The sequence below is a fragment of the Neophocaena asiaeorientalis genome, unplaced genomic scaffold (genome assembly GCF_003031525.2).
Source record: "Neophocaena asiaeorientalis asiaeorientalis breed wild unplaced genomic scaffold, Neophocaena_asiaeorientalis_V1.1 scaffold548, whole genome shotgun sequence".
Lineage (NCBI taxonomy): Eukaryota > Metazoa > Chordata > Mammalia > Artiodactyla > Phocoenidae > Neophocaena > Neophocaena asiaeorientalis.
Window position 1 is genome coordinate 563,629 of NW_020172009.1, and position 11,152 is coordinate 574,780.

Genomic DNA, 11,152 nt, shown 5'->3' on the forward strand with positions numbered 1-11,152 from the left:
CACTGTGACCTTGACAGCTTCCCTCTACTCAAAGACTTTTCTGATAAGATTAGGAATGATATTAATGAATGTGATTTTTTTTGATATCGTATAATGAAATGTGCCAGCATTTGGAAGATCCACATAGCTCAGGGAATCAGTATCTTCCCAGATGACCAAAGGGCGATGTTAGGAAATTGTGCGTGGGTAAAAGATCCATCCAAGGAGCAAGGTTACCAGTGCGTTTTCATGTAAGAGAGGATGAAAAGGTCAGATTCCACATTACAACTAACTTCTAAGAAACTCCATGTGTCGAGTTTTGGTGTAGTATCAAAGAAAAATTATCACAATTGTCAGAAGAGGCTATTAAGATACATACTAACTACATGTCTGTGTGAGGACAGATTTTCTTCAGGTACTTCCACCAAAACAACATATCACAACAGCTTGAATGCAGAAGTAGGTAGTCCAGCTGTCAAACAAGACATTAAAGCGATTTGCAAAGAAGTAAAACAGTGTCCTTCTTCTCACATTATACTTTTTGGAAAATAGAGTTACTTTTTGTTAAAAATTGGTTATTTATATTAACATGTAATAGGTTTATTGTTATTTCAAATTAATAAATGTTTTTAAATTTCTTGGTTTAATTTACAATATAATATATGTCAGCAGACATAATCCATATAAGCAAAAACTGTTTGGGATCCTCAATAATTCGTAAGTGTATAAAGGGGACCTAAGACCAAACAAGTATACAAGAACAGATTTGGAGCGTAAAGAGATGACAGAGATTTGTGAGGCTTCTTTCTCCCTCCCACCCCCCGCGGTTAAGACTCTGCAGTCCATGGAGTTGATTTCATGATAGGTCATATGGGTTTGGGTAATCCCAGCTCATGGCCATTGATTAAAAAGCATGATTTTGGTCAATTGCCTGGAATCCTGCTGTTTCACAGCTGAGGTATGCTGTTCTGGTCCAGTGCCCTCACTCTACAGATGAGAGAACAGGACCGGAGAAGGGAAGGGAATTGCCGTATGGAGTTAATGGCAGAGCCAGGGCTGGAGGGACCTGGTCTCCCATGAAACCCAACTCAGAGGCATTTTGGGGAGGCCTCTGGTAGGCAGGTGGTTTTGATACAGTGCTTATCTTTGCCCTTAAGTGGATTAAACATTTGCCAAGAGAGAAATTTGCTTAGTCCATCACCCTGCACTTAATCTCCTGGTCACTGGCCACTGATAATGAATGAGTCACCCCTGGACCCTTACTGTCCTTTAGTTTAATCCAGGAGAGCGCTTGCCTGTTCTCATTCAGACTTGAAGCAGTTTTCTTCATCTTGCCTGAGAAGCTTGGGAGACGGTAGGAAGGTCAAGAGATTTTCTTCCTGGAGATAGAGGGAGAAAGGTTACCGAAAGTAAAATTCCTTTCCAGAGAGTGTAGATGGGTCTTATTTATTACGGTCTTTACAAGTTAACACATGACTTGCTTTTAGTTTCTACTGAATTGCAGATTAGAAGAAATATGTGGAAGCATCATTTATGACGTATTTAGGTTATTTGCACAGAAGAATTTCCAGACAGTGCCAGGGGCCAATTCCTGATTAAGTCTGTGGTACCATGTTTGATCTTTTCCGTATCCTGCTGGAGTAACAGAGGATGGAAAATGCTAAAGATGAGGCCACTGACGTAAGTCCTTTGAGGAGCTCCCATTCTGTATGGAATGCCCACCCTCACCCAACCTGAGCGGCCGCAGAGTTGACGCACTCCTCTGTGTTGGTGCTCACGCCTGTGTCTGGGCGAGTGTTCCCAGGCTCTTCTTCCCTGTTGGCACACACACAGAGCCCTACGTAGGGCCCAGCTGGGCTCAGCCCAGGTCTCTGCACGCTACAAGCCCTCACCTCCCTGCCCCTCCCTGGGCACTGTTCCTGGACTCTTCCTAGGACAGAGATCTTTCTACCTTGGGTGGTTGTTAACGTGTCTGCTTTATCTCCTTGGAGACTTTTATTAGTTTCTAGAGACTGAGGTCCGTATCTGGTTCATGCTGATTTCCACCATTGCATTAACACAATGTTTTACACATTATAGATGGTATTTGTTGAGTGAAAAAATAATGAGGACACTTGAGAGACTTTACAGTTGCAGCTTCAGGTGCACAGTCTGTACAACAGATGAGGGAAAACTGTGTCCTCAAGGCAGAAGGATAAACTAGGTGACTGTGTGAAGAGGGCTTCTCCAATCTTAGGCATTTGACTTTTTTTTTTTTAATAAAAAGTACACCAGGGACTGCAGATCCCCACTGTCCCTCTGATCTAATCTCCAAGAGAGGTGGACTTTTCAGATGCTTCAGGGAACAGAGTTTATAGCCCAGTGACTAAGAGAGTGGGCTCAGGGGCTAGACAGCCTGGGTTTGAATCTAGGCTCACACTCAAGGTACGTGGCCTTGAGCAAGTTGCTCCCTCATGCATAAGGTGAAGTTAATACCTATCTCATAGAGTTGTTCTGGAAATTGAATGAGATAACTCGTGAAGGCACTTAGCACAGTGCTAAGTGCTCAGTAAATGCTAGCTCTCATTATTGTTAACATGCCCTTGTCTGCCTTCTTCCCACTTCAGATGGTTCCAGACCCTGATCCACCTATTAAAAAGCAACATTGGCACAGGACTCCTGGGGCTGCCTCTGGCCGTGAAAAATGCAGGCATCTTGGTAAGGGTCTGTGTCGGTGCAAGGAAGTATTGTGACACATTTTAGGAGACAGTGGTTTTATTTTAATTTACTTCATGGAAAACATTTTGAAATGGGAAGCTTTTCTTTTTCAAATTCAGTTGAGAGAAAGCAAAGTTCAGGTGTTCATTCATCTAAAGATATATATATATTTTTTTACATCTTTATTGGAGTATAATTGCTTTACAATGGTGTGTTAGTTTCTGCTTTATAACAGAGTGAATCAGTTATACATATACATATCATCTAAAGATATTTATTGAGGATCTTCTGTGTGCCAGGCACTGTTCTAGACTCTTAGAATATTATCAGTGAATAAAAACAGATGATGATTCCTTTCCTCATGGAGCTTACTTTGAGGCGAGGAGGAGGTACTTGAAAAGTTTCTGGAAGTTTCTATCAATAATATTAATTAATGAGTTAGTAGCAGAAGTCTGTCCATTTTCTACACAGTCCTTCCATGCCCTACCCTTAGATGGCCAACTCTGAGAATCGTATTTTTTTCCTTTCATGATTCTCCCCCTATAGGCTGCCTATCCAAAGCCATTCTGGTTTCTTTTAAAGTTGGAGAAGCTTAGAGACGGGGATTGTCCTCCGCTGAGGACGGTGTTGTGGCATTGCTCTGGAGAGAACTCTCCCCCTTCCACCACCCCTTAGCCTGTCTCTTCTTCCCAGACAGTCCCAGGAGCCTTCTATTCTGCCGATTGGCAACAGTCTCGGAATAGCCTTATCTTGTGTCATTCTCCTCCGGGAGATTAATTCTCTAGAAGGCCTGCTGAGGTTCAGATGATGCCCGTCCTACTCAGCTCACCTCTGTGCGCACGTTTGTCTCTCGAAAGCTCTGCCGGAAGTTCTGTCATTGGAAGGTTCCCTAGTAAAGTTTTGATCATTTGCAAATCCAGTTCTAATTCTGTCTGCTTGTCTCTCCCCCTCTTACCCACAACGCCTGTCTGCAGATGGGTCCCCTCAGCCTGCTGGTGATAGGCCTCGTGGCTGTGCACTGCATGGGTATCCTGGTGAAGTGCGCTCACCACTTCTGCCGCAGGTGAGAGCCCTCCGAGCCACTTCTCGAGTGACAGATTGTCCTTTGGGGTTCCGTTGCCAACACTGAAAGTGAGCACTTAACACAGATCACTCTGGACTCTGTGCCAGCTGAAGGTGGCTGCTAGTCATCGCAGCACTGCCTTTCCCTGGCGATTTTTGTGTTCCTTTTTAGCTTGCTGTCATCTGTCGCACTTACTTATATCCAGTGGACAGAGACCACATTCTGGTTTTACGTGCTTTGTAATATTTACCCCATTGAAAAGGTTTACCAGATGGTTGTTAATTATAAGGGAAGTAATCGTCCCATTGACCTAAAACTTCTGCTCCTTGAAAGCATCAGACCCAGGACTCAGCGGTATGTCTAGGGTGGCTGATGCGGAACCGGCCCAGGTCTCCCGTGAGCTGTGTTTGTTCTGTTGTTGTCGTTGTCTGACCCCTGCACTCTGCCCTTCCTCTCCCTCCCCTCCTCCCAGACTGAACAAGCCCTTTGTGGACTATGGGGATACGGTGATGTATGGCCTGGAAGCCACCCCCATCTCCTGGCTCCGGAACAACGCCCACTGGGGAAGGTAATGGGTTTCCTTTTTCTTTGCGGCTGTGGCCGCCGGGTGTGGAGACCTTCGGATAGGGAGGTTAGGCGTGGGAGACAGTGCAGCTCGTGAGAAGAGCATTGCTTGGGTCTGTGGACTTGAGTTCTAGCTTAGCTCTGCCAGTGGTCATTTGTGTGACCCTGGGCTGTGTGACCTCTCCTTTCCGTGGGCCTCAGTTTCCTCATTGGTAAAACTTGGGTCCTGCCCTGAAAGATACTGAAGGGCTCTCCCAGCTTTGACAGCCTGTGACCAGTGATTATATTTCATCCCCTTGTTTGGTTAACAGATATATTTAAGCACACTCTTATAAGTGGTACAAAACAATTTTAGGTATAGGGAGGGGGGTTTCCCTGAGGGATATTATGTAGTCCTGGCACTCCAATAGACAGAGAAAGATGCATGGGAATCTTGAGAACAAGAGATCAGGAAAAGGATATACCAGTAGAGAGAGTCATGAGCTAGAAATACACCGCAGGAGCCCTGAGAGGGAGGAGCCCTAAAGACGCTCTTGTCCGCCGTGGCAGATGAGAAGCGCACGTGATAGGAGCTTTCAGGGCAGGGTACTGGGCAGGAGAAGGAAGGCTTCAAGGAGGAGGTGAGGTGAGCCAGAACAAATGGATTTGTTAGGGAAAGAGACGTTTCAGGAGCTGGGTTGGGAGGTGTTTGGAAGTTTCTCCTTATGGTAACTTTTCAGATGCCTGGAGAGAAATAGTCTATTGTTTGTTTCCTATTTGAGGAAACGGTACATGTAGATGTAGAAAATTGATAACATCGAGGGCTGAATCCTTTTTTTAAAAAAAAAGTTGAATCACATTAAAGTTATGTTCTCCAGAAAAACTCCTTGTTGTGGTCATAGGGAGACTTTTACCTTCACACATAGTCAGCTTCTTCCTGTGATGCAGGATTATGTAATTCTTTCAGCAAAGTCGTTTTCTGTGCCTGGGAGAAGCCAGATTGCCAAGTGACCACTGTTGGTTGGTTGGTTGTTAGTTGATTCTTTCTTGACCTCTCTTCTTCTCTCCTCTTCCTTTCTTCATCTCTTTTTTCCTCTCTCCTCCTCCTCTCTTTCCCTCTAGCCCCATACCTTCCCCCTCCTTCCTTACTCCCTCCCTCCCTGCCTTCCTTTAATAAAATTAATGTGTGCTTGTGGTTAAAAAAAATTTTTTTTTTTTTGGAACAAGATAGGAGAACATAAAGTGAAGAGTAAAAGTATATCCCGGTCACAGTTGCATGGGTTTTCTTTTGGAATTTTCTGAATATATACAAACATACATTCTTAACATTTTTTACACTAATTACCATACTATGCATACTGACTGGAAACTTGTTTGGTCTTAGACATTTCTTTATCAGCACACGCAGATTTAACATATTCTTTTTATCTGCTGTATTCTGTTTCATCTCATAATGGCCTATAACTTAATCATTTTCCTTTTGGTGACCCCTTAGGTTGTTACCAGCTGTTGTAACAGTGCTTCAACCAGCAGCCTGTTTTGGTACATCAATTTCTGTGTCCTTATGTGAGAGTCAGTTGGTTCTTAGATCCAAGTTATAGAAAGGGGTCTGTGAAGGGGTCCACTTCTTGGGCTTTTATGCTGAGGGTTCCCTGTAGCTTTAGGACAAACAGTGTGAGAGGGGATAGGCGGGCTATGGGAAGCGGGTAGCCAAGGGGCTGGGTAGTGGTCCTGGTGTATGTGCTCCGCCCCGGCCAGTGCAGTCTCAGGACTGTCTCGAGTCTGCCTGACCGCGTGCAGCATTGCTGACACGAAGCCAGGAAGGGGACCTCGGGAACCACACAGATAGCACCTCCTTCACCTTCCTCTAAGGCTCTAGACCAGTGGCACGTGGCACATTTTCTCCTCTTTCCTGGGCACACTCATCCTTGTCACCTGATGGGAAGGGTCTGTGATGACTTGGGAATAAGCGCTGTTCAAACACCTGTCTCTCTGGCAGTCTTGCTTGCTATCATTACGATCTTTGTCCTCCTTCCTTCCCCACCTGCAGGCACACTGTGGACTTCTTCCTAATCGTCACGCAGCTGGGATTCTGCTGTGTCTATTTTGTCTTTCTGGCTGACAACTTCAAACAGGTAGGCCCTGGTAAAAAGAGAGACTGGCAAGAGATGAGTGGACTTCCTGTTTAGGATCTCTTCCAAGCCAGTTTTGTTCAACACAAGAATTGAGATCTTAACACTTTACGTAGAACAGTGTCAGTGTCGTTTGATTTTATCTAAAGACCCAGGGCGTGGGACTTCCCCCGTGGTCCAGTAGTTAAGACTCAGCAGTTCCACTGCAGGGGGCACAGGTTCAATCCCTGCTCAGGGAACTAAGATCCTGCATGCTGCATGGCGTGGCAAAAAATAAATAAATAAATGAAAATTAAAAAAAAAAAGTACTTTAGAGAGACCCAGGGCGTCGAGAAACCTCAAGATGTCTTGCTGTCCTCCTGTCTTTAGGTAAGATGTGATCAAATCCAGCTCAGACATTCAGGTGGCTAACAATTACGAAGATCTCCAAAGACAGTTCATCGACCACTAACTTTCTATGTGGCCTTCTTCACACGCTGAGCCTTTAGCCAAGAATCCCTTCTGGTGGGAGGGCCACTGGCCTTTGTCATTTGAGAGGCTTTCCCTGCAGCTTTTCTTCCCCTCGTTCTAGGTGATAGAAGCAGCCAATGGGACCACCACCAACTGCCACAACAACGAGACGGTGATCCTGACGCCCACCATGGACTCGAGACTCTACATGCTCGCCTTCCTGCCCTTCCTGGTGCTTCTGGTGTTCGTCAGAAACCTCCGAGTCCTGTCCATCTTCTCCCTGTTGGCCAACATCACCATGGTGGTCAGCCTGGTTATGCTCTACCAGTTCATTGTTCAGGTATGACCCCAGGCTCCCCGCTCCACCTATTAAATAATCAGAGAAACAAAGAAAGTGAGTAAGTGGAACATAAATAGGGGTTTGTTACTTATGAGCAGTGTACTTAGGTTAGGGCTTCTCAGCGTGGGCACTGTTGACGTTTGGGCTGGATAACCCTTTGTTGTGGGGCTGTTCTGTGCATCGCGGGATGTTTAGCAGCATCCTGGTCTCTACCCACTAGGTGCCAGTAGCAACCGCTCCCCAAGTTACGACAACCAAAAGTGTCTCCAGACGTTGCCAAATGTCCCCGGGGGGGGACAAAATCATCCCCACTGAGATCACTGGTTTAGACTTTTTCCCAGTTAGATAATTAAGACATGATCATTGTATGAGATTGGAAAATAGAGAAAAATATTAAGATGATTCTTATATTAACTTATAACATTTATATTCTTATATTAAATAATATAAGAATCATCTTATTATATAACATATTGTAATAAGGAATATTTATTTCCTTACCACTCCAGTTTTATATTTATTTGTCAGAACTGTAAATCCGGTGATTTTTCCACCTCACATAGCCCATGTGGGCAGGTCTGTGGGGAGGTGCAGGAGAGGACATCTATCTATAGATGGGTAGAAGATCAGGCTGAGGAAAATGTGCCCTTAAACACTGGTTGATTATAGACATTTGCCAAGACTTGAGAAAAGGAAGAAAATGAAAGCATGTGAATAAAAGAATAACTTTAAAAAAAGGTTTGTAAATTTAATTCCCCAAATAACTCATCAATACATACTTATGAAAATACAGACAACACAAATACCTTTTGAACACTCCATCTCCACCCTGAGTCTCCTCCACTCTGGGACCCACTGTGTGTGTTTCTAGGTCCTGCGAATGCATTTACACACTGTATTCCTATGTAGAGAAATATATAAAGCAAAAATTGGTTTTGTGCATTTTTTAAACATAATTTAAAAAATTATTACATGTAGTATTCATCTGCCTTGCTTTTTTTCTTTGACAATATCTCAGAAAGCCTTCCATGCTGATACACCTGGTTTTATCTCATTCTTTTTAATTGCTAAATAGTATCTCAGAGAATAGACATGCTGTAGTTTCGTAGCCTGTCAAGTCATGTATCATCTGTAGTGTCATTTAGTATTATGGCAGTGAATATTCGTATGCCTTCCTTTTTGTGGACATGTATAAATACTTCTCCAAGATAAGCATCTAGAGGTGCTTAGAGACGCAATTGCTAGACAGTGTGCACTGTAGAATTTTTTATATTGCCAAGTTGCTTTTTCCAAAAGCTATTTACCAATTGCACATTGACTCCCTTCCACAGTTTGTAAGCAGCCCCTTCTAGCCACACTGTGTCAATCGTTTAAATCTGGTTCAGTCTGACAGGTGAACATTACCTCATTTTCACAGTCTGCTTAACAGTGACCCGGTTACCCCCTGATGAGGTTTCTAGGAAAACAGTGGGTCATAAAATACAAGGACTTCCTGTACTGAGGAAATGACATAATGAGTTTAGACTAACAGTGTAGTCAGTGAGCATTTACCGGTATTTCCTTCTCCCAGTAAGTCAGGTGGATGGCAGATATTGACTCTTCTCCTGCAGAACTATTTTCTTTTTTTTTTTTTGAATACAAATTTTTATTCTGGGTACTTTTTACCATTTCAAACATCATAAATAGCTAAAGACAAACAAACAAAAAAAACATATTGCAAAAACAATACCAAAAAAAAAAAACAAAAAACAATACCAAAAGATTTAAAATATATAATTTACATATAATAATCATGTAAGTATATGTCTTCATTATATACATTTTATTCATAATTTTGTTTATAGCTTTATTTTAGTATCTATTATGGTTCTAGTAATGTAAGTGATATCCTTTATAAAAAGCCTTGCAATATTCTTACTAGCAGTCAAGGTGCAAGAATACCAAATCAAACTAGCCAAGGATCTAAGCAGAACTATTTTCTAACGCATAAAATAGACAGCTGTCCATGTCCCATTTTTTTATGGGGCTGGAAAGAGGACCTGTGAACACATGAATGACAACTTCCAGAGAGTTTCTTTCCCTATCTGGCCAATTAAGTTAAAACAAGCAAGGGTAAATAAATGTATGATTTAACTTTGTAATTAGAGGTCTCAGTCAGTGCCTAGGACACACTGTGGTGAACGTTAAAGACAAAAACGGGTGATGCCAGCTCACGTAGACACCGCATTTAATTTCAAACCACTGCAGGTTGTTGGACTGTGGTCGTTGCTGTGATCAAAGGGCTGGGATGGGAATATGGGTTCCGTAGCATCTCAGTCCCCCCTGAAAGTCCATCCAGGGCATTGCCTGTGCCTCGTACAACCTGCGCTTTTGGATGAGGCAGCCCTGCTGACTTCGCGAGAGCGATTCTGAGCCTGTCTCTGGGCTCAGCCAGGAGGTTGGTTGTGATCTGGTGGTGCTATCTGCCCGGGTCTGGCTGTGTGTTCAGGAGCTTCATTTTGATGTGGTACACAGCTAAAGATGTCCCTCTGGGTTGTTTTCGTTGTTGCTATTAGTTCTGTCCCATCTTGGCCTTTTACCCCCTTTACCTTGATATTTCCTCCTGCTGTCCAAAGTTCCTGAATTTTCACCTAAACCCGAGCCTGTACATGACCGAGCCTCAGGCTCATGCCATTGTAGGAAGTCGCCTGATGCCTTCCACCCGAGCAGCTGTCTTCATCACGTGCATGACAAATGGCACAGTTCTGAGCAGAGTGCCTTGCCCAGAAGGGCTCCCAATAAATCCAATAAATGTGTTATCACTGCATATCCTTAATTCTTTTTTTTTTTCGCCACATCGCACAGCTTGTGGGATCTTAGGTCCCCTGACCAGGGACTGAACCCGGGCCATGGCAGTGAGAGCTCGGAGTCCTAACCACTGCGCTGCCAGGGATATCCTTGATTCTGAGATGTATTTTTTCACGGTTAATAACGTTTCCAAAATTGGAGTACGTCTGACAATCCTTGTGTACATTTAACAGCATTTTTTCAAAAAGCTGTTACAATTATATGATAATGTGGTACAAATGAGGAGATAATATGTTGCAAGTGAGCCGATTTTAATTTGTACATTTCTTTGTAAATGAAAGTTTTTCCCCAAGTTTAATTCGTTGGGGTGTAAGGCAGTAGCAGTCATTATGTATGTAGAATTATAAATTCCTTCTGCTGGTCTCATTCACACCGGTATCCTCAGACATGTATTTTGAAATTCCCTCTCTGATATCTCAGCCCGATCTGATATATCACTCTGGGCAGTAGTCATCCATTAACCAACAGATCCACTAACCTCCTGTTTTCAGGAACTTTAGTTACACTGTGACTCAGGGATAATTACGGGGTGATCTCACCCTCATATTTCATCAAAAAACAAAAATATTTACGAGTCTTGTCTTCATTCTAGGAACTGAAGTGCTTCTTTTTTATTTTTTGGCTGCGTTGGGTCTTCATTGCTGCGTGCAGGCTTTCTCTAGTTGTGGCAAGCAGGGGCTACTCTTCTTTGCGGTGTGCGGGCTTCTCATTGTGGTGGCTTCTCTTGTTGTGGAGCACAGGCTGTAGGCACATGGGCTTCAGTAGTTGCAGCATGCAGGCTAAGTTGTTGTGGCACGCAGGCCCTAGAGCATGCAGGCTTCAGTAGTTGTGGCACATGGGCTCTACGGCAGGCAGGCTTCAGTAGTTGTGGAGCGCAGGCTCTAGAGCACAGGCTCAGTAGGTGTGGCACACGGGCTTAGTTGCTCCGCGGCATGTGGGATCTTCCTGGACCAGGGATTGAACCTGTGTCCCCTGGCAGGCGGATTCTTAACCACTGCATCACCAGGGAAGTCCCTGAAGTGCTTCTTATGAGAGATCTAACTGATTTCTTAGCAGGGGCTCAGAAAAAAAAAAAAAAAAAAAAAAAAAAAAAAACATATA

The 11,152-nt window shown here is 43.7% G+C and overlaps 1 protein-coding gene across 4 annotated transcripts in view; it reads left to right on the top strand.

Annotated features, from left to right (window-relative positions):
* Positions 1-11,152, top strand: part of LOC112402869 (proton-coupled amino acid transporter 1) — a 162,909-nt gene that overhangs the window by 14,024 nt on the left and 137,733 nt on the right. For all 4 annotated transcript variants that reach the window (XR_003003781.1, XM_024750064.1, XM_024750054.1 and 1 more), the window contains exons 3-7: positions 2,586-2,676; positions 3,651-3,739; positions 4,212-4,307; positions 6,333-6,417; positions 6,986-7,204. Coding sequence is in view for 3 of the 4 variants with exons in the window: in XM_024750064.1 (XP_024605832.1) it covers positions 2,586-2,676; positions 3,651-3,739; positions 4,212-4,307; positions 6,333-6,417; positions 6,986-7,204 (580 nt within the window). In the remaining variant the exon portion in view is untranslated. The remainder of the gene's footprint in view (positions 1-2,585; positions 2,677-3,650; positions 3,740-4,211; positions 4,308-6,332; positions 6,418-6,985; positions 7,205-11,152) is intronic.